This window comes from Leptopilina heterotoma, unplaced genomic scaffold (genome assembly GCF_015476425.1).
Source record: "Leptopilina heterotoma isolate Lh14 unplaced genomic scaffold, ASM1547642v1 Lhet_265, whole genome shotgun sequence".
NCBI classification, from domain to species: Eukaryota; Metazoa; Arthropoda; class Insecta; order Hymenoptera; family Figitidae; genus Leptopilina; species Leptopilina heterotoma.
In genome coordinates this window covers 398827-423917 of record NW_025110975.1, presented here as the reverse complement: position 1 = coordinate 423917, position 25091 = coordinate 398827, and the positions used below count along the sequence as shown (strand labels likewise).

Sequence of the window (25091 nt, the reverse complement as noted above, 5' to 3'; positions counted from 1 at the left end):
AAAAAAGGGTGAACTCAAAAAAATATTTTGGAACCAAACAAACAATTTTTCTAACCAAATAATTTTTGTTCATTCAGACAACAATTTTTGTATTCAAGAAACAATTTTTGTCCCCTAAAAAAACAAGTATTTTACAAAAACAATTTTTTTTTACTGAGAAAAACAATTATTTTTCTCCCCAAAAAGGAAAAAACAACACCGCCCACTTTTCGGATCCCCGAACAACAAAAATTTGTGCATAAATATTACAAAAAAAAATAGTGAAAAGTGGGAAATTTTTCCAAAACAAAATTCAGAAGCAATAGTGTTATATTGTGAATAGTGTGTGTTTCTTTTTTTCTTGGAAAAATTTTGACAGAGAAAAAGAAAAAAGTGACCAAAACATAACAAGAAAATTTGCAACGTTAGTGCTTTTCTTCGGTCTGCTATAATCAATTTTTAATTATCACCAAAATAATTCCAGTTTGGATAAAAATTCACTGCCAAGTGTCAAGAAAACATTACTGAAAGTTTCAAAAAAAATTCATAAAAATCTAGAGTCAATTTTTGTTGTGCTCACCATCCGTTAAGTGTTGTACATGTGCTGTGAAGCAATGTCAAGGAAAAAATTATTTTCGCATAAATTTTTCCTTTATAATGACTGTAAAAAATGATGATCGAGAAATAACAAGGAAATAGACGAAAATAACAGGAAAATATCTGAAGATAACAACAAAATTGTCAAAAATAACAACAAACTATCCAAAAAATAACAACAAAAGGACGAAAAATCGAGAAAATAACGAAAAATAACAACAAAAGGACAAAAAATCGAGAAAATAACAAAAAATAACAACAAAAGGTCAAAAAATCAAGAAAATAACGAAAAATAACAACAAAAGGACAGAAAATCGAGAAAATATCCAAAAATAACAACAAAAGGATAAAAAGAACTAGAAAATAACAAAAAAAAACAAAAATAACAATAAATGGACAAAAAATAACATTGGAACGACAAAAGAATAATAAGGCAACAAAAAGACAACAAAACAGAAAATAATAACAAGGCAGGAAAAAAGCAACAAAAAATAACTAGGAGTCTATAAAAAAAGACGACAAAAAATAACAAGAAGACAACAAAAAATCGAGAAAATAACGAAAAATAACAACAAAAGGACAAAAAATACCAGCAAGAAAACAAAAAAGCGACAAAACAGCGAAGAATAAAAAATAAGACGACAAAAATAACAACAAAAGATCAAGAAAATAACGAAGAGTAACAACAAAAATAACAAGGCAACAAAAAAGAAAATTAGCAAAAATAATAACAAGACGAGAAAAAATAATAAGGCAACAAAAAACAACAAAACAGCAAAAATAACATCAAGACAACAAAAAATAACAAGGCAACAATAAAACAACAAAAACGCAACGAAAAAACACAGCAGCAAAAAAATAGCAACAACACAACAAGAAAATCGAGTAAATAGTGAAACATAACAACAAAAAGACAAAAAAATAACAACAAAAAGCAAAAAAATAACAAGGGAAAAAGAAAAAAAAAGTCATTGTACAGAAGAAACAATTTTTTTGAATCCAAAGAAAACAAATAAGTATTTTTCAAAAAAAATTGGAAAAAAATTTTTTTTTTCTCATTCTACATGAAAAGAAGAATACATAAAAGGAAAATTCTTTTTTTTCCAACAATTTTTACGTAATGACTTGGATTTTCGAACGTTGTCAACGTGTCGATAAGGAATATCGTGTCCATTGTCAGCATTATCGCAGTTGCAGGTGAAATTGCGTAAGAAAATAATTATTTCATGTGAAGTGGTTTCGTATTCGTGTTCTTTTCTCTAAACAAGAAAAGAAAAACTATATAATAATTTAATAGAAAAATTATTTTAACGGAAGAAACAACGATTTTGTGTAAAAAAAAAAGTGTTTAAAGAAAATTTTCTTTTGTTGCCAAATAGTGTCACGAAAAAAATAATAATAGTGTAAGTAGGGGAGAAAAATTAGTGTCAAAAGTGTGAAGTGCATGAAAAAAAAAGTCAAATAATAATGGCGATGAAAAGTAAAAGACACATTTTGGGTGCATCAGCGGCGAGTCAATATCCAGCAATAAGTCAAGCTTACTGGGCACCACAATCACAAACCGTTCCTTATTCTGTGCCAGGTAATTGTTTTTTTATTTTTTGGAGAGGGGGTAATTTTCTTTTTCGAAATACAGTCGAACCTCGATTATAGAGAAGAGGGAAAAATTATTTTGTTTCTTTTTTTTTGTACTTATTCTTTATTTTTCTACTTCTTTGCAAGTCTATTGCGATTGGAAGAGGAACACCGAAATTAAAATGAAATAACACCCCGAAATTTTAAGTACAGTCGAACCTCGATAATATTTTTACAGGTTTTACTGTTTTTCTATTCTCTTTATTAATATTAATAATATTCTTACAATATAATAATAGTCGTAATTTTGTAATAATGTTTTGTATCTAATTTTGTACCTAATCGTCTCCCCAAAATTCGGCAGTTTACACCCTGTCTCAATATGAGAGGTTTTACTGTAAAAGTAAAATTTCATTAATATTCTAGTGAATTTTTGGTATGAAACTGGAAATATTTTATAAATTTTGCAATTAAAGGGCATTTTACAATCTTGGTGAGTGTTTTTTTCTTGTCTCACTTCGAGAGATTTTACTGTAACCTTTTTAATATTTTTCTTTTTAATATTTTACTGTATTTTTCATATGAAACTAGGACCATTTTGCTCGTTATGCAATTTAAAGTAATTTTACAATATTAGAGTTATTTTTCGAATCCCATTACGAGAGGTTTTACTGTATCACTTTTTATTACTCCTGATATTTATATTTTTGGGTGTTTTTCATATAAAACTGGTAGTATTTTTATAATTTTTGCAATTAATAGTAATTTGACAATCTTGGAGAGTGTTTTTCGCTTGTCTCACTTCGAGAGGTTTCACTGTAGCGCTTTTAATATTATTCTTTTTAATATGTATTTTCGTATGAAACGAAGAATAGTTTATTAGTTATACAATTTAAGGTAATTTTACAATCTCGGGGAATAATTTTTCCGAGTTCCCTTATGAGAGGTTTTACTGTATCACTTTTTTTATTCTTGATATTAATATTCTAGTGAATTTTTGGTATGAAACTAAAAATAGTCTGCGTAGTTATGCAATTAAAGGTAATTTTACAATCTTAGGGAATAATTTTTCGAGTCCCATTACGAGAGGTTTTTATTATTTCACTTTTTATTATTCCTACTATTTATATTTTTATGTATTTTTCATATAAAACTGGAAGTATTTTGATAATTTTTGCAATTGAAAGTAATTTTACAGTCTTGGCAAGTGTTTTTTGTTTGTCTCAATTCTAGAGGTTTTACTGTATAGCGCTTTTAATATTATTCTTTCTAATATTTTAGCCTCTTTTTTTGGTACGAAACTAGTAATAGTTTGCTGATTATTCAATTAAAGGTAATTTTACAATCTTAGGGAATAATTTTTCGAGTCCCATTACGAGAGGTTTTACTGTATCACTTTTTATTATTCTTAATATTTATATTTTTGTGTATTTTTCATATAAAACTGGAAGTATTTTGATAATTTTTGCAATTAAAGGTAATTTTACAGTCTTGGCGAGTGTTTTTCGCTTGTCTCAATTCGAGAGGTTTTACTGTATAGTGCTTTTAGAATTCTTATATTTAATATTTTAACGTATTTTTCGTATGAAACTAAGAATACATTGCTCGTTATGCAACTTAAGGTAATTTTACAATTTTAAGAAGTAATTTTTCCCTGTCTCATTTCGAGAGGTTTTACTGCATCACTCTTTATTTTTCTTCATATTAATATTCTATTGAATGTTTGGTTTGAAACTGAGAATAGTTTGCTAGTTATGCAATTAAAGGTAATTTTACAATCTCGGCGAATGATGTTCTTTTGTCTCAATTCGAGAGGTTTTACTGTAAAGCACTTAATTATTATTCTTTTAAATATTTTAGTCTCTTTTTTGGTAGGAAAGCGAAGAATAGTTTGCTTTTCATGCAATTTAAGGTTATTTTACAATCTTAGCGAATAATTTTTCGAGTCGCATTACGAGAGGTTTTACTGTATCACTTCTTATGATTCTTGATATTAATATTTTTGTATTTTAACAATTTTTTTCATTTGTTTTTAGTCAGTAATTTTTTATCACTTTAGTTTCAATTTTCAATAGTTTAATTTAAACTTCTTTTCTGTCTTTTTTCGTTTATCATAAAGGGCACATGGTTTATATTTGTCTTGATTTTACAACGTTCAACCATGGCTCTGAGTTTGAAATTTCAAACGCTCATCTCAAAACAAAACATAATGTATTTTTCTGTTTTTATTTCTAATTTTTATGTTTGAGATGTATAAAATATGTATGTGAAGGAAGTAATCCACAAATTGAATGAAATGCCTGATGAGGTCCATCGTGTATGGATGAAAAGCTTCGCTTTTTTAAATAAATAAAAAATGTGGATTATTGAACAACAACAAAAAACAGCTTTATATTAATTATTGAAATCCAAAAATAACGAACATCATATATATAGTTTAATTTAAAGTTTTCTATATTTGAAAACTATTGTTTTACTCATTACCTGTCTCACTAATAGAGGTTTTACTGTATTATTCTTTTTCTTTCTTTTTAATACAATTTATTTTAGTTCAAGAAAACTATATAGTTCAATTTTCAATGATTATTTCTTTCAAAGAAATGTAAAGTAAGGAAACAAAAATTATGATTAGAGTACCGATTATAGAGAGTTTACCTGTCTCATTAATAGAGGTTTTTACTGTATTATTCTTTTTCTTTTATTTAAATTCAATTTATTTTAGTTCAAGAAGACTAGTTCAATTTTGAATGATTATTTCTTTCAAAGAAATAAAAAAAGGGGGAAATTATGATTATGATTAAAGTACCGATTATCGAAGGTTTTAGAGGTTTCACTGTATTATTAATTTTCTTTTATTTAAATTCAATTTATTTTAGGTCAAAAACACTAATTCAATGTTCAATGATTATTTCTTTCAAAGAAACGAAAAAAAGGGGAAAATTATGATTATGATTAAAGTAATCGATTATCGAAGGTTAACTTGTCTCACTAATATAGAGGTTTCACTGTACTATTCATTTTCTTTCATTTTAATTCAATTTATTTTAATTCAACAAAACTAGTTCAATTTCCAATGATTAACTTCTTTCAAAGAAATGAAAAAAAGGGGAAAAAAAATAAATTAGGATTAGAGTACCGATTATCGAGGGTTTATTGTACACGTGTGTGTATATATATATATTGAGGAACAAAATTAATTTAATTGCATTAAGAGTTGTTTGTGGTGAATACAAATTGGATTATCGTTAAGCGCAAAAGGTGACACTGCATCGATCTCTCGCCGAGGCAAATATACAGATATAAACATATATATTTCGATATATGTATATAGATATAATATACTGAATATATTTTGTATATATAGCATATATATATATATATATATATATATATATATATATATATATATATATATATATATATACCTATATGTATATATGAATAGTCAGAACGGATAGCAAGTCATCGAAGAGAATGAATAAGTACGTAGGTACTGACATAAATATACATGCGCATTACGTGCCGACTGAGCCATCTCTATTAATAAAATAAAAGGCATCTCTTAGCATATCCGTCACATGTTCGGGCTCTCCTCAATATTTCAAAACTTGCCATTAGGGGCTATATATATGTATGTACAAATTATTCCAATTCTACTATTGATTGATTTATTCAAAAGGGAACTTGTTTATAGTTTATACATTGACATTGCACTGAGACCATCACTGACAACAATTCAACAATCGTCATTCACCATTTTCTGTATTAATTTTTAATTTTATAATGCTTCATACTGTACATAATTTATTTGCCAATTTTTTTTTCTTTTTCTTTTTATTTTTGTCCAATTATTCCAATAATACAATATTTGACCGGTTTTAGTGATTTATAATTTACATAATGTATGTTTCATTTATAACATACGCTATAAATATTCAATGTATAGAATAAAATATAATGTACGATATATAATAAATACAGTATGATATACAAAAATATACAAAAATGTACAAAAAAATTATACAAAAAAATTATACAATATAAAAAATAATACATAGTACAATATAAAAACTAAACCAATACAATATGCAGTATAATATGCAAAACAATGTACAATGTAAAAAATAATATACAGTACAATTTAAAAAATATACTATATAATATGCAGTATAATATACAAATTAATATACATTATTACGATATTATAAGGAAAAAATTAATATATACACAGACTTCGCACTCGATAATTAATTTTAACAAAGTAGAAAAAAGTAGCTTTCAAACTAAAAAAAAGTAGTAAAAAAGTAGCTATTGAAGAATTAAACTTGACGACCAAAAAATCTCGTTTTAGACACTTCGCAAAACTGACAAAAATTTCATTCTATATTTTTTATTTTCCTGACTTTTTCTTAATTTTCATCAAAAATATTTACTTCTTTCTTATATCATAATGCTAATAAAAATTGAATTCCTGCAACGAATTTTATTATTCATCAAAGAATTTTAATATATTTATAAAAATTATTTAATTCTTGCGAAAAATTTTATAAAGATTTTTTAAATAATTGATTTCTTTCGACTAATTTTATGTAAATTATCTAATTTAAATAATTGAATTCCTGAGAAATTTTTAATACTAATAAAAAAATTGAATTCTTAAAGAACCTAAAGTTCTGAACGTTCAAATGAACGAAATTTATTTATTTCTTCTCCAAATTAAATTTTTATTGCAATTATTTTGCATTACTATCCAAAAAATTAATTACTGAGTTTCTAAACGTAAATATTTCAGTTTTTAAATTTGTTTGTGATAAGTAATTTATTAAAATATCTTCAATAAAAAATATTTTGTTCATTTGAACGTTCAAAACTTGGGGATCATAATTCTTACCCAGGATTAAACAAAATTTTTTTTTGAATAATTGTATTCTGTTTGGGAATTTTATGAAAATAGTATAGATATTGAAAATCATTGAATTGGGAAAAGTTTTTAAAAATATAATTAAATTTTACAAAGAATTCTATATTAAAATTTTTGGGAATAATTGAATGTCTGTGAGGTATTTTATTAAATTTTTTTTGAAAATAATTGAATTCCTAAAAAGCATTTTATTATTTATAAAAATAATTGAATTCTTGCGAACGATATTATTAAAACTTTTTAGAGCAATTGAATTTCCAAATATAAAAATTTAATGCTTTTAAAAATAATTTAATTCTTGTAATGAATATTGTTATTTATGAAAATGATTTAATTTCGCGAATAATTTTATTAAAATGCCTCAAAATAATTGAATTTTCAAGAATAATTTTGTTATTTATCGACAAAATTGAATTCTTTCGAAGAATTATTTATGTAAATAATTGAATTCTTCGGAAGAATTTCATTAAAATCGAAAAGAATAATTGAATATTATTTCAAAAAAAATTTAATTAAAATTGTATTTAAAATAATTGTTTTTTTCGAAAAATTTTATTAAAATACTTGAAAATAATTGAATTCTTGTGAAAAATTAAAATATTTTTGTAAATAATTAAATTTTTCAAAAGAATTTTTAAAAAAGTTTTTTTAAATAATTGATTTTTTCGAAGAATTGAAATTAAATTTTTTAAGAATAATAACATTTTTTTAGCAATTCTTTTGTAAAATTGTATTAAAAATAATTGAAATCCTGCGATGAATTTTATTATTTATGAAAGTAATTGAATAATAGCAATGAATTTTATTAAAATTTTTAAAAATAATTGAATATTCCTAAGAAGAATTTTATTATTTATTAAAATAATTGAATTATTGCGAAAAATTTTATTAAAATGTTTAAATAGAATTAAATTTCTGTGAAAAATTTTGTTATTTTTAAAAAAAAAATTTAATTTCTTGTCAACGATTTTATTAGAATTTTTTAAAATAATTGAATTTCCAAGAAAAAATCTATTACTTTTAAAAATAATTGAATTTTGCAAAGAATTTTATTAAAATGCCTCAAAATAATTGAATTTTTGGGAATAATATTTTTATTTCTCTTTAATAATTGAATTCTTTCGAAAAATTATTTGTGTAAATAATTGAATTCTAAGGAAGAATTTTATTAAAATCGAAAAGAATAATTGAATTATTTAAAAAAAAATAATTAAAATTGTATTTAAAATAATTAAATTATTTCGAACAATTTTATTAAAATAATTGAATTTCTGTGAAAAATTTTAATATTCTTGTCAATAATTGAATTCTTCCAAAGAATTTGAAATAAACGTTTTTTTAAATAATTGATTTTTTCGAAGAATTGAAATTAAATTTTTTAAGAATAATTACATTTTTTGAGCAATTCCTGTACAATTATTGTATTAAAAATAATTGAAATCCTGCGATGAATTTTATTATTATTTATGAAAATAATTGAATAGTTGCAAAGAATTTTATTAAAATTTTCAAAAATAATTAAATTCTTGAGAATAATTTGATTATTTTATGAAAATAATTGAATTCTTGAGAAGAATTTTGATTATTTATGAAAATAATTGAATTATTTTGAAAAATTTTATTAAAATGTTTAAAAAAAATTGAATTTCTATGAAAAATTTTATTGTTTTTAAAAATAATTGAATTCTTCATAAGAATTTCATAAACATTATTCTAAATAAATAATTTTTTCGAAATATAATAAATATTACGAAAATTTTATTTTAAATAATTGAATTCTTATGGAAAATTTTATTTTTGAAAATAATTGAATTTTTTAAATAATCAATTTAAAATAATATTAAAAATAATTGAAATTCTTCGATGGAATTTCATTATTTATGAAAATAAATTGAATTCTCACTTAGAAATTTATCGAAAAAATTTTTTAAAAAATTAAATTTTCATATACAAAGAAAAAAAAATTGATAAATTATTATTTTACTCTCGAAGAATTAAAATTGTTTTCTTTTCATATTGGAAAAAAAAATTCCTGTTTTTCCTTTATGACAAATAATTGTGGAATATTATTAGATAATTGTTATATTATGTTTAAAAATTTTGTTCGCTTCCTTCTATAATTGACATAATCGCTGGCGCGAACAAGATTTACTATCCTCTGTCGGTGGGATTATATTATACGAAAAGAGAAAAAAAAGCGAGAGAGAGTGAGAGAGATGGATAGAGAATTTAACTATGCACATAAGTGCATCAGCAATGCTTGTCTGCATCCTTTTGTGAGTGAGACAATGCGCATCAAAAAGAGGATATTATATTTCATGAATATTTCATCTTTTACCGCTCTCTGCGCCCTCAAAAAAAAAAAATATTTCAAATAAAAAATGTGTGTACGTGAGGAGTTAGAAGAACATTTTTTCCCTGACTTAATATAAACAAAGTGTGAAATATTGTGAAATAATAATAATAATTAGAATTAGAATAAATATTTATTTTACAGTCAAACCTCGATAGAGTGGAACGATAGAAATTATCTATTTTATTGTCAAACCTCGACAGAGTAGAACCTTGAAAATCATTTATTTTACACTCAAATCTCGATAGAGTCGAACCTTGAAAAATATTTATTTTACAGTCAAATTTCGATACAGTGGAGCTTGAAAAATTATATATTTTACAGTCACAACTATGTTGATTTTTTATTTTTACTTTAAACGCTCTAAAATCAGTATAAATAAGATTCTACTGTATTTTACATTGAGTTTCGAGAATTCTTTATATTACAGTCAAACCTCGATATAGTGAAAACTCACTAACTTTTGTATTTTACTGTCACATTTTAATTACTCATCGTAACGTACAACTTGCAATACTTTTTCTACTTTACAGTAGAACCTCGATAAGTTCTTTGTATTACAGTCGAACTTCGATACAGTGGAAACTCGCTAATTTTTTTTATTTTCCTATCAAACGATAATTTTCTCGATAATCTTAGCTGCAGTATATCTAAAACTTTAACTTTTACTCTATTTTACACTCGAACCTCGATAAGAGTAATTCCCCTTATAAAAGTTACTTAATAACTTTCTTTTTTTTTCTTTTATTTTTAATTTTTTGTATCTCTGCTTGTTTTCGATTTCTAACAATTACTCGAGGAATTGCTGAAAATGAATAATATTGAATTGGAATAAAATTGAAAATTGAAAAGCAATAAATAAAAAATCAAAAAAAAAAAACGTATGAATTTTGACGTGAAAAATTTTTGTTTTCTTTTATTTTGATCGTAATTAACCATCAGTGTAGGTTTGTGTGTATGTGTTGTTGTCGTATCTGCAATGTTTGCACAGATGTCGCGTTTAATGCTCTTAATTGAATCCGAGCACACGCAACGCGCGCAATTAAATTTCACTAATCAAAAGCCGATAACGACCTTGATCCTTTCAACTTTATTTCGTGACATTTTCCATCTCTCTCATTTCTCGTGAGCTCGCGCTCTATTAGTCATAAAAAAAAATAAAACACACAACTAATTAGATAATTAATCCACAGAAATTTTCATCTTTTTTTTATTTTAATTTAAAATCAAAAAAATTGAATATAAAAATAATAACCGACAATAAAAATATTTATTAATTTCAAAATAAAAGTGTATAAAAAAAATTGAGGTGCAAATATTATTTTTCGAAAAAATAAAAAATAAAAAAAATTGATTTTTTTAAAAACAATAATAAATATTTTTAGACATAAATAATTATTTTTAAAGAGAACTAAATATTTTTAGACAAAAATAATTATTTTTTAAGAGAAATAAATATTTGTTGACAAAAATAATTATTTTTAAAGAGAACTAAATATTTTTAAACTAAAAAAGAACAAATATTTTTTTAAACAGACATAAAAACAAAAAAAAATTTAATTAATAATAATAACAAATATTTTTTTTCAACAAAAGTAAAAATAAACATTTTTTTTAAACAAAAATGAAAACAAATAAATATTTTTTTAACGAAACAAAACTATTGTTATATTTTATTTTAAATAATTTTTTTTCTTTTGTTAAACAAAATTTTTTATTTTCGTTTAAAGGAACATTCTTTTGTTTTAATTTTTTAATTAAAAAAATATTTGTTTGCTATTTGTTTTAAATAATATTGGTTTTTTTCTGTTAAACAATTTTTCTTATTGGTTATATTATTGTTTAACAAATTCCATTTTTGTTAAAAAAATATTTGTTTGTTCTTAATTGTTTATGGAAAAATATATTTTGTTTGAATTTTTATTTAAAATAATATTTTTTTATTCTTTCTTTTTAAACAAGATTTTTTAATTTTGTTAAAAAGAATATTTGTCAGTTCTTTCTTGTTAAACAAAAATTTTTGTTTTTCTTAAAAAATAATTGTTTATTTAATTTATGTTTAAAACACAATATTTGTCCGTTCTTTTCTGTTAAACATTTTTTCTCTTGTATTTCTTTTTGTTGAAAGTTTTTTTGTTTCTTTTGTTAAACAAAATTTTTATTTTCATTTAAAAAATTATTTTTTGCTTTAATTTTTTCTTGAAAATATTTGCATTAATTTTTCCTAAACAATATTTGTTTTATTTCGTTCAATAATAAATAATCTTTATTTGAATTTTTATTTAAAAATTATTTGTTTGTTTTTTCTTGTTGAACAACATTTTTTAGTTTTACTTTAGAATATATTTATTTGTTTTAATTTTTAGTTTAAAAAAAAGTTTGTTTATTTTAATTTTTCTTTTTAAATATTATTTGTTCTTTCCTATTAAACAATTATTCTCTTTTTTTTATTTTTGTTTAGAAAATTTTTTTTTTGCTTCTTTATAAAAGAAATTTTTTATTTTTGTATAAAAGAATATTTTTTTGTTTTGTATAAAAGAATGTTTTTTTGTTTTAATTTTTAATTGAAAACTATTTGTTTCAATATTTGTTAAAAAAAGGTTTTATTTGTTTTTTTTTGTTAAACATTACTTTCTATTTTTGTTTACTTTAATTTTTTATTGAAAAATATTTCTTGCTTAGATTTTTATTTTAAAAAAATATTTATTTTGTTCTTTTGTGTTGAACAAATTTTTTTATTTTTGTTTTCAAACATATTTGTTTGTTTTTATTTGCGTTTTTAAAAAAAAGTGTTTGTTTTTATTTTTGTTTAAAAAAAAATTTGTTTGTTTTAATTTTTGTTTAAAAAAAATTTTCTGTTCTTTCTTGTAAAATAATTTTTCTTTTTTTTTTTGTTAAGATAATTTTGTTGTTTTTATTATTGTTAAAGAAAATTATTTTTTCGTTGTTTCACCTATTTTTCCTCGTTAAAAAATAATTTTCGTTTCTTTTATTCTTTTAAAAAAAAAAAAAAATTTTGTGTTTTCTTCCATTATTGAGTTTTCTTGTTTAATTTACAAAAACAAAAAAAAAATGAGAAAAAAACACAGTCATGCGTGTTTCCTGTAATAATGATGATAGGTCAGGTCTTGAATATTCTGATAAAAAAAATATATGGGTACGATGCGCGGATGACTGGAATTGAATATAACCTACAATTCAGGAAATTATCAGGTTTTCTCGGTATCCTATCGAGACTGAAAGTCGTAAATCCAGTTTACATAATGCTACACATCTACAGTGAGTTGTTTTTTTTTCGGTCGTATATAGGAAATTACAAAATAAAAAAAGAAATTATTTTTACAATACACTAAAACCTTTATTAATGGGACACAAATTTTTTAGCTGTAATTAAAAAATTTGTACTTATTTTTTTACCTAATAATAATGATTAAAAAAAAATATTTTTACTCAAAGACTTGCATTAAATGCTGATAACAAAAAAGACGCCCAATTTTTTGCTGTAAAATATTTTTTATACAGTTGAACCTCTCATAGTGGGACAGTGATTTTTCTTTTCGACTTTTGCTTTTCTTAACTATTATTAAAATTTAAATTAGAATTTATTAAGTATAGAGATTCTACTGTACTTTTACTGTACTTTTCAATTGTCTCACTTATAGAGGTTCTACTGTACTGGAAAACAATATTGTCTCAGTTATAGAGGTTCCACTGTACTAAAAAACAATATTGTCTCAGTTATAGAGATTCTACTGTATTAAAAAATATTTTTTTCTTGCTTGTAGAGAAATCAATAATCTCAATAATCTCAATTGTCTCACTTATAGAGGTTCTACTGCACCGAAAAATAATAATGTCTCAATTATAAAGGTTCTGCTGTATTAGAAATAATATTTTTTTCTCGATTGTAGAGTTTCCACTGTATTCGAATACAATATTCAATTTTCTCACTTATAGAGGTTCTACTGTACTGAAAAATTATTCGTCTCACTTACCAAGATTTTACTACACTAGTGAAATTTTCCTATAGGCAATAAATTGATTCCATTTTTTATTAATAAAATTTATGATTTTTTTAAAATTAAAAACCAAGAAAAAAAATAAAACAGAAAAAACGAAAAAAAATTAAGGAATTTAATTAAATTTTTTTTTAATACAAACATTTGCTTTCTTAATTTTATTTTCCCCTCTTTTCGAAACTATATTCTGAAAATGTCTTTGAAAGATTTTCTCTTTGGAATTTCTTTGTGAAATTGCACAACATATTAACACAAATTCACCTGACTTTGTTTTAACAAAGCTTGAAGCGTCGTCTTTCCAAGACTGACACGTTCGTTAAACAAGAGTTTCAAGTCCTCGAATTCGATGCCCTTTGATCTACAAAACAAAAATAGAGAAAAGAAAAAGAGAAAAAAAAATCCTTCAAGCTTGTCTCTTCTAATATTATTTTGAAAAAATTATTCTTTTTTTTCTACAAATAGATAACAAATTTTTTTTTTAAATTAACAAATTTATTTTGCACTATACAAAAAGTACAAAATTTTTTTTTTTACCTAAAAAAGAAAGTAAATATTTTTCATAAAGTAAAAACTCTATAAAAAAAATTTACTTTTCTCAAAGAAATTGAAAAATATTTTTTTTAAACGAAATTTTAAAAATATACTTTTCTAAAAAACAAGAAAAAATATTTATTTCTAAAATATTTGAAAAATATTTATGTCTAAAAGAAATTCAAAAATATTTTTTTATTTACAAAAAATAAAAAAGCATATTTTTCAAAAATACTATAAAGAATGATAAATATCCATCAAAATTAATTTTTTCGCTCAAATTTTTTTACTTTTTTTTAAAGGACGTTAATAAATCTTTTTTAAGTTTCTTCCCTTTAATTTACGTATTTTTTACACGAAAAGTTTTTTGTCAAAAAAAAAGGAGAAATTTCCTTCTCTCATATACGAAATGAACCTGTCAGTGGATGTAAGATGAGAAAATATTTAAACTGGAACCAGCGAGGCGGACGATTTTTTCTTTCGTTATTTTTTTTAATATATTTTTTTTTTTTCTTTTGAGTTCGTTGCATCGCTGAGTCAAGTTTTGTATGACGCACTCGAGTTAATGTATGCGCTACGTACGTTGCTGCATACGAAAATACTAATGAATAATAGATTCTTCGTATATCCGACTCGAAGTAACGAATCCGCCATATTGGTTCGTCTTCTTTTTTCGGGTGATAGTTTTCACTGCATTGCAGAGGAAGAAAAAAATGATTTTTTTTCATTATCTTGACAAATTAATTATTAAAAAAAAAATTTTTTTTTCCTTACACTAGAACCTCTTTATTTGGGAAATTCACGAATTTATTCTCTCGTATTCGAAAGAGACAGGAAAATAAATTTTTCCTATTCGGCAAATAACGAAGAAGCAACGAAAAATATTTTGAAAATAGCAAAAAAAAAATTTTCCATACAGTCGGACCTCGCTAATTGGGACACTGACCAATTTTTCGTTTTGTACTCTCAAAAAGTGGGAGAATAAATTTTTCGATTGAACAAATAATAAATTAGGTAAAAATATTATTGAAAAAGAAAAATTCGCGGAATTGAAAAAATTTGTTATCTACAGTCGAACCTTGCTAATTGAGACAGTCGCTAATTTATTCGTGCTTCCAAAGAAGCTAGAAAATGAATTTTTTCATTAATTGCATAAAATTCTTGTTTTTCTAAACAAAAAAAATTTGTAAATAAAAAAAAAAGTTACCCTACAGTGGAACCTTGTTAATTGGGACAATCTCTTTTTTACTCGCATTTTGCCCTCGAAACAAGGGAGAAAATAAATTTTTTGATCTGACAAATACAATTATTATTATTTTTATATAGAAAAGTACTTTGAGAATAGAAAAAAATATATACTTACAGTGGAACCTCGCTAATTGGGAAATTTCCTAATTTATTCGAGTTGTGTAGTAAAAAAAATGGTTCGAAACAATTTTTTCGACAAAATAAAGAAAGAACAGTTTTTTTTTTACCAGTAAAAAAAGAAAAGTTATTTTTTTCTTGAAAATTACTGGGAAAAAAAAAGAATTATTTATCATACATTGTAACCTCGTTAATTGAGAAAATTTACTACTTTATTAATTTTTTTCAAAACAATAGAAAAAATTATTTTTCGATTTAATAAATAAAATAAAAAATAACAAATAAAATATTTCGAAAATTGAAAAAAAATTTCTTTTAATTTTTCCTTGAACTTTTTTTTCTCTCTGTGTATTGAAAAAAAACTGTTTTAGTAAACAACCGTTAATAATGAGCTAATAAATAAATTATTAATAACGAAAGATCGAATGTAATGTGATATTAAAAGCAACGGGAAAACACACGTTGATAAAAAAAAAGAGCAAAAATTCCTCTTGACGACGAGTGTAACGAGAATATACACTTTCAAACATCCTTGGCTTCCTTATAAAACCGCATACACGGGAAATTACGTAATGATTTGTTGGCTACAAGTGGCAAAGAAGAAAGACTATAGGCAATAGAAGTTTAGAAGTAAAAAGAGAAAAAAAAATGTGAAGAATAACGAAAGAAAGAAAGGAAAGAAAAAATATTTTTCAAAACAGAGAGAGAGAGAGAGAGAGAGAGAGAGAGAGAGAGAGAGAGAGAGAGAGGGGGGGGGGGGTAAATATAATTAACTTTGTTGAAGTTTCTTAAATAAGCCCACGATAATAGTCATTATGTCAATAATATATATATTTTCTTCTACGCGCACTTTTCGAGACAATGAACTTTTTATCAAGAAAATCAACTATAGTTATTAGTCATCATTTATTAGTCATTAATTTTCTCCATTGGAAATATTTATTTATAGATTGAGTAAAACAGGTTCATAGGAGGAGAAGCGAAAAATTAATAAAGTGTATATTATCAAGGTTTTAGTGTATATTAATTCAAATTTGGTTGGAAATATTTTTATTGAGAAATATTTTTTATTTTCTCTTCTGAAAAAAAATTTTTTTTGTGTAAATATTATTTTAGAGAAAAGAAATAATTGGGTGAAATAATTGCATAATTATTATATTTGATAGTAAATGTGGACAAATTGAATTTTCAATTACAGTGGAACCTTGAATAGTGGGACAGCTCCCTAAAATTAGTAATATATAAAGAAAAGCAAATTTAAGTATACAATGTAATGTACAAAATAATATACGAAATGATATACAAAATAATATACAAAATAACATACAAAATAATATACAAAATAATATGCAAAATAATATGCAAAATAATATACAGTAAAATATATAAAAATAATATACAAAATAATATACAGTAAAATATATAAAAATTTACCATTGTACATTATAATATACAATACAAAATACAATGTACAAAATATTATACAGAATAGTAGAATCTACAATATACAATTTTGAAAAATAATATACTGTAAAGTATACAGAATAATATAATATACAGTATAATATACAATACAATATACAATTTAAAAAATAATATTCTATGAACTATACAATTTAATATACAATTTAATATACAATTTAATATACAATTTAATATACAATTTAATATACAATTTAATATACAATGTAATATACAATTTAATATACAATATAATATACAGTAAAATAGACAATACAATATACAATGAAAAAATAATATACAATATAATATAGAAAAATATTTCTGATAATATACAGTATAATATGCAATACAAAATACAATTTAAAAAATAATATGATATAAATTATACAATATAATATACATTGAACTATACAATACAATATACAATGAAAATATGGTATGCAGTATAATATACAATACAACATGCAATAAAAAATATTATACAGTATAATATACAATACAATAGACAATCAAAAAAATAATATACTGTAAATTTTTCGAAATAATAAAAATAATAATATATAAAATAATATACAAAATAATATATAATATAACATTCAGAATAATATGCATTACAATATAAAATTTAAGAAACAATATAATATCCACTGCAATATAAAATATAGAATAAAAATATAAAATATAAAATATTTATATATAGAATATATTATAAAATATAAGAAATGTAAATTAATATACAATATAATATACAGAATAATATACAGTAAAATATATAAAAATTTACCATATAATATACATTGTAACATACAATACAATACAATATGCAATTTAGAAAAATAATATACTGTAAAGTATACAGAATAATATAAAATGTAATATACAGTATAATATGCAGTACAATATACAACTTAAAAACCGCTGCCAAGTTGTATATTTTTTTTATAATTTTGGTGCTCATTTCATGAACACTTTACTTCCTCATGGAGATAAAAATAATAGAAATAATTATGAATAACTTTTTATAAATATGGTAAAAGTGATTGAATTTTGAGTCAATCAATGTATTTTGAAATACCCTACAAGATAGTTACAATAATTTAATAGTTAAATAAAAATTTTCAAACAAAAAAGTTAAGAAAATGTCATTTTTCACAATTTTTGGTTTTTAAAATACCAATAATTTCAAAATTTATTATCAAATTAGGTTCAAAAATAGGTCAATCGAAGCGTTTTTTAATGCTCTACAAGTTGATAACGATAATTTTAAAGTTACTTCTACATTTTTCAACAAAATTTTCAAAAAAGTCTTATTTTCCAAAATTTTTGATTTTTAAAAGTTTAATAACTCCGGTTAATATGGACGAAAAATGTTCAATTAGAGCTCAAAAGATGCGTCTAAAAAAACTCTACAAAATTATGGAAAAACATTTATAGGTGTCCTAACATTTTTTTAAAGTTATGGGCAAAAAACGTTTTTTTGCAAAATTAAAAATCAAAAAAAAATTTAGTTAAACTTTATTAAATATATCAGAAAGTACTATCTCTTTATGTCCGCAGGTGAGATCTACAATTTAAAAAAAATTCAACCCAAAAGCTCTTCATGATTTCGAGCTATATTTATGAAAATGTGATGTTTACACACACTCACACACACATACGGAATGACATTTTTTAAAAATGTCATTTTTGAACTCCTGAGGTCAAATAACATAAAGATATGTCAAAAAATCGAACTCGAAAAATTTTGGTATTACAATACTTCCTCTATGAGGAAGTAATATACAATACAATATACACTGTAAAAAATATTATCCAGTATAATATATAATATAATATACAGTATAATATACAGTATAATATACAGTATACTATACAGTACAAAAAATAATAAAAAAAAAAAAAAAATAAAATAAAAATAAAAAATAAAAAAAAAAAAAAAAAAAAATAAAAAATTTCTTTTTTATAATAAAAATAATATTCAATATGCAATAAAAAAATAATATACTGTAAATTGTACAAAATAATATACAGTATAATATACAACACAATATACAATCAAAACAATAATATACTGTAAATTTTTAAAAATAATATAAAAAATATTATACAGAATAATATACAATACAATATACATTGTAAAAAATATTATCCAATATAATATACAGTATACTATACATAATAATATACAATATGCAATTAAAAAAATAATATTCAATAAATTACAGAAAGCAATATACAGAATAACATACATTAAGTCACATTTTTTTGGTCTCTTTTTACCATAATTAAAAAATTATCATTATTGTACAATAAATATTACAATGCCAAATAAATAACAAGGGTACAATAGCGAATTCAGTGAATAACTAAGAAATTTCTTTAAATTTTTTTTTTTTTTTTTTTTTTTTTTTGCGTGGGATGAAGTGAATATATAGATCCGTGCCAGTAAAAGGTGGATAACTGGAATTAAGGCAGACATATTATCTACAATCTACTTACTTTCTCGTAACGTTTGCCAAAAGCATGACAGTGAGGTTAGAATCCTCGTATTTCGAGAACACTGACTACTGCCACACGACTTTGTAACTTACTAACGCAATTTATTATTAAGGTGACTTGCCTCCTAAGACTTAATCAACATGAACCTGTTCGAGAAATCCCTAGATAAGATATATACTCGCGAAGATGTCTTGTAAAATAATGTATGATGACGATACAACTCACTCAAATGTTCAGGTGAAAATTTTCAATTATTCATATATAGGTTAAGGCGAAGGAAGCCGAAATTGTCGGGAAGATAAATTTTAAAAAATGAGAGAGAAAAATTATAATGGGTACTGTATATTGTACTATCATTATACTGTACTAACAGTATACAATATTGTACTATCATTATACTGTACTAACAATATTGTACTATCATTATACTGTACTAACAGTATTGTACTATCATTATACTGTACTAACAGTATTGTACTATCATTATACTGTATTATCATTATTGTACTATCATTATACTGTACTAACAGTATTGTACTATCATTATACTGTACTAACAGTATTATACTATCATTATACTGTACTAACAGTATATTTAATAAAATGCCACACAGGCATTTAAATATTAATTAAACATATTTATTTTTTTGCAAAAAATAATTTTTCTACCATCAACAATAATTATTTTATTCCAAACATTAAAAATCAACAACGCGCATTAAAATGTAAATTAACTCTAATACAGTTATGCGAAATAAATATTTCTAATAATTACTTGGGAATTTAGTTCAGAGAATAAATTTTGTCCTTCGGAAAACAATTTTTTTTCTTTGCTACTTTTTTTTTGTTGTTTTTACTATGTTTTGATTTAGATTAAAAGAAAAATGATTGTAGATTGGCGAACGAATGCGACATCGCAATATTTCCAGTTTGACGACAATATTTTTACTGAAAATTCCGCATTGGCGCCGAGTTGAGTATAAATGCGGCGTTCATGATGGCGAAACGGTTTATGGACTCTGCCAGTGTGTCAGTGGACCAGACACACGGAGGGAACAAGTTTCCCTAGACGTAAATCGTTATCTGACATCGTTCGTTGCCCCTTGGCGAAAAATTTTTTTCTTCTTCTTTCTATATACATTACTTCAAAGTGAAAATTTTTGCAAAAGCAAAAATTTTAACTTTAAAGTAATGTATTTCAATTGCGAGGAGGAAAAGAATGAAATAAAAATGGAAAAATAATGAAAATTGGTGAAATAAAATAACTTTAAAGTTAAATTTTGTCAAAAGTAAAAAAAAAAAAAAATGAAAAAAAAATCCAAAATCTTCTCAATTTTGATGAGAATGTGAAAAATAAGAAAATTAGGAAATACTCAAAAATGGTAAAAAAAAATAAGAATAGAGTAAAAAAAGTATAAATGATCAAAAATAAGGAAAATAAAACAATACATAATCTATAAAAAACATCAGAATAAGAATAAAGGAAAAAAAGATGAATTTTGCAAAAGAGGATTAAATTAGTAATGAAAAATTTTTTTTTCCTCCTCTTTTTTTCATTTGCAAATAAACAAACTAACAGTTTAGAATATAACTGACAATTTGCATTTGACCTAGTCTCGGCATTGATGCACGGTTATTGGCCCCTTTGGATAGCAGTTGAAGTTTACGCAAACGTAATTCCGCCTACTTCAGGTTGCAATTTTTGCCATTTCCGTTAAACGGCACACAATAAGAAACAAAATGAAACGCCCTCGGCTTTCTTGATTGCAAACTTTTACAATGATTTATCATCACTTCACAAAACAATTGCTTCCAGAGTTACAATATTTATTTATAATTATATACATAAATATAATAAATAAACACTTTCACTTGTTGCAACAATATTATACATTAAATTACAATTTTTTAAACATAATACCACAACAACAACAAAAAAACAACATAACAACAATAAAAAACAACATGACAACAACAACAAAAATATAAGCAAAATAACAACCAAAATATACAACAAAATAACAATAACAATACAATATAACAACATAGAAACAACAAAAATATACAACAAATTAACAATATAATATAACAATAACTTAACAACAACAACAACAACAACAACAACAACAACAAAAATAACAATAATACAACAACAACAACAACAACAACAACAACAAACAACAAACAACATCACAATACAGAAACAACAACAATATATTATAACAACAACAAAAATAAATAAGAATAATACAACAACAATATAATATAACAACAACTTAACAACAACAAAACAAAAATAATACAATAACACCAATAAAGAAACAATAGAATATAAAAATATAGAAACAACAACAACAAACAACATAGCAATACAGAAACAACAACAAAAATATAGAACAATATATTATAAACTAAACTTAACAACAACAAAAATAAATAACAATATAACAAAGTAAAGATTTCCTTCTTTCTTGTGGCCTAATGGCTTTCTGTATTGTGATGTTGTTTGTTGTTGTTGTTGTTGCTGTTGTTGTGGTATTAAAGAAGGAAATCTTTACTTTATTATACTTGGCTTAAAATGAAAAAGGAGTTATACACTCCATATACTTATAACAATATAACAACAACAACTACAATTTAAAACAATATAACAACCATACAAAACAATACAATATAACAATATAAGAACAAAAAAAGTACAATAAATAACAACAATTTAATATAACAACAACAAATACAACAATAACAATAATAATTATTATTATAACAATAAATACTTAACAAACAGTTTATAGTAGCAACAGAATATGTTTAGTACTCAGTCCAATACTGTCAATATCGGACAGTATTTTGTTCTGACGGTGTACTGTTAGCACTAGACAGTATATTGTACTATATTAACAGTATACTATACTAACAGTATACTGTATTAACAATATACTATACTAACCATACTGTATCATCAGTATTAAATACTAACATTATACTATATACTAACAGTATACTATACTGACAGTATACTGTACTGATGGAACACTGTAATAACAGTATACTGTACTGATAGAACACTCTACTAACAGGATACTATACTAACAGTACTATATTGATAGTATAATATATTGATTGAATACAATATTAACAGTATATTACACTAACAGTATACTGTACTGATAGTATACTATAATAGCAGTATATTGTTAGTATATTATCAGTTAGTCAGTATACTATAATAACAGTATACTGTTAGCATATTGTCAGATAGTTAGTATACTGTTAATATATAGTCAGGTAGTCAGTAAGCTGTTAGTATATTGTTAGATAGTCCGCATATGATTAGATAGTCTGTATATATATTGTTAGTATATTGTTAGATAGTCCGCATATTGTTAGATAATCAGTATACTGTTAGTATATCGTCAGATAGTCACTATCCTGTTAGTATACTGTCAGATAGTCAGTATAATGTTAGTATATAGTTAGATGGTCAGTATGCTGTTAGTATTTTGTTAGTATAGTGTACTATCAGTACAGTAGTACAAACAACATACTGTACAATAAGTACATATATTAACAGTATATTGTACTAATAGTTTACTGTACTAACAGTATACTTTACTGTTAGTGTATTTTAATAAATTTATTTTTTTCTAACAGTATACAGTATTGCAGTATATTACCAAAATAGTACATAAATAGTTAATAGTACGTGAATAGTTGTAGTACATAAATAGTAGACAGGCTGTAAATAGTTATAGTACACAAATATTTATAGTACATAAATAGCTCACAAATATTTATAGTACATAGATAGTACACAAATATTTATAGTACATAAGTAGTACACAGTTTATAGTATACAGTACGTAAATAGTTATAGTACACAAATATTTATAGTACATAAATAGTACACAGTGTATAGTGAACAGTACGTAAATAGTACATAGTACTTCTGTATGAGTACAGTGTACAGTACTGTATATTGCACAAATATTATGTACTATATCAGGTAATGAAGTACTGAAGTAATGAAGTACTGCACAGTAATAAACAGTGCTAAACAGTATTTCTCTCTATTTTCCCCGCACAAGGGAGAACAAAGAACAGAAAGTCTTTTTAATGTGCGAGATGTATAATGGGATTTGTTTGCCACCAGTTGCTTCTGAAAGAGGGGGGGGAAGGGTAAGAAAGCAAAGTTGAATCTCAATAAAGTAACTGTTAAGGCTCAAACGAGAAAAAGGTAACTCGTCACGGTTGGACGGAACCACAACTTCATTCACTGTTCGCTATACTATAAGAATGAAATTCATTGATAAAATCTCTCTCTCTCCCCCTCTCTCTCTCTTTCTCTCTCTTTTTCTCACTCTCCTCTCTTGTGTGTTGACTCGTAAATAATTGTGATCTCTAAATAATTTACGATTCCTCGCGCTTCGGGAGAAAAGTGTGACAGACGTTCGATTATATTGATACGACATTTCTCTAAACTATATGTCGTTGAATAATAAGAAGAAGAAAAAAAAAGAGGAAGAAGAATGATGATCTAATGATGACGTGTGCTATTATTTAATCATATTTTTTTCGATTTTTTTTATTTTTAGATATGTTAGTGGCAGAAAAAGGTAGAAATGAGTAATTAGGGAATAGTGCATTTTGGTAAATTTAGTTATTGTAGTATTTACTGAATTTTTATTTAGAATTTTTTACTGAATTCAGTACTTGCAGCTGTAAGTACTGAATTCAGCAAAAAATTCTAAATAAAAATTAGGGTTATAGTAATACTGTATTACAGTATCTCAGTGTAATAGTATTTCTATATTACAGTATCTCAGTGAAACATTATTTCTATATAATTACAGTATCTCAGTATAATAGTATTTCTGTATTGCAGTAATACAGTATTAGAGTATTACAGTATTATAGTAATACAGTAATACAGTAATATAGTGATACAGTATTACAGTATTAGAGTAATACAGTAATATAGTGATACAGTATTACAGTATAAGAGTATTAGAGTATTACAATATTACAGTATTAAAGTATTACAGTATTAGAGTGTTACAGTATTACAGTATTACAGTATTACAGTATTACAGTATTACAGTATAACAGTACTTCTATATTACAGTAGTTCTGTATTAAAGTCTTTCTACATTATACTATCAGTATAACAGTATTTCTACATTACAGTATTTTTGTATTATGTATTACCTACTATTTAGTTAATAATTTGTTAATAATTAATTACAAGTATGTTTATAATTTGTAACCAATTAATTAACATTTTATTACTATTTTGTTAACCCCTTCACTGTCAGTGGGCTCTATAGAGCCATAAAAATGTCGTGCCCTGTATGTCCACAGGGCTCTATAGGGCCATCGAAAAAAAAGACATTTAAAAGTTAACGAATATGGCTAAAAATCCTTACTCGGGGGTTTTCGGGGTCGCTGAATCCAAATCCGTTGTCGAAAATTCAAAATTCAAAATGGCGGCTTCAAAATGGCGCCCAAAAAAAATTTTTAAGTTAACGAATCTGTCTAAAAATACCTTAAAATGCCTACTCGGGGGTTTTCCAGGTCGCTGATTCCAAATCCGTGGTCAAAAATTCAAAATTTAAAATGGCTGCTTTAAAAAAGCTAAAAAAAATTTTTAAGTTAACGAATTCGTTAACTTTTTAATTTTTTTTGGTGGATATTTTGAAGCCGCCATTTTGAATTTTGGCTTTTCGACCACGGATTTTGAATCAGTGACCTCAAAAACATATAATATAACAATATCATGATTTTTAAA

At 23.9% G+C, this 25091-nt stretch overlaps 1 protein-coding gene across 6 annotated transcripts in view; it reads left to right on the top strand.

The window, feature by feature from the left end:
* LOC122503616 (CUGBP Elav-like family member 2) overlaps window positions 1–25091 on the top strand; it is a 261334-nt gene that overhangs the window by 171907 nt on the left and 64336 nt on the right. Inside the window, exon 1 of one of the 6 annotated variants that reach the window (XM_043614236.1) lies at window positions 1530–2158. The exons of the other annotated variants lie outside the window; for them this stretch is intronic. Within the exon in view, the coding sequence (XP_043470171.1) occupies window positions 2044–2158 (115 nt within the window). The 5' untranslated portion in view covers window positions 1530–2043. Of the gene's footprint in view, window positions 1–1529; window positions 2159–25091 lie in introns of those variants that run through there. 6 annotated transcript variants of the gene reach the window in all.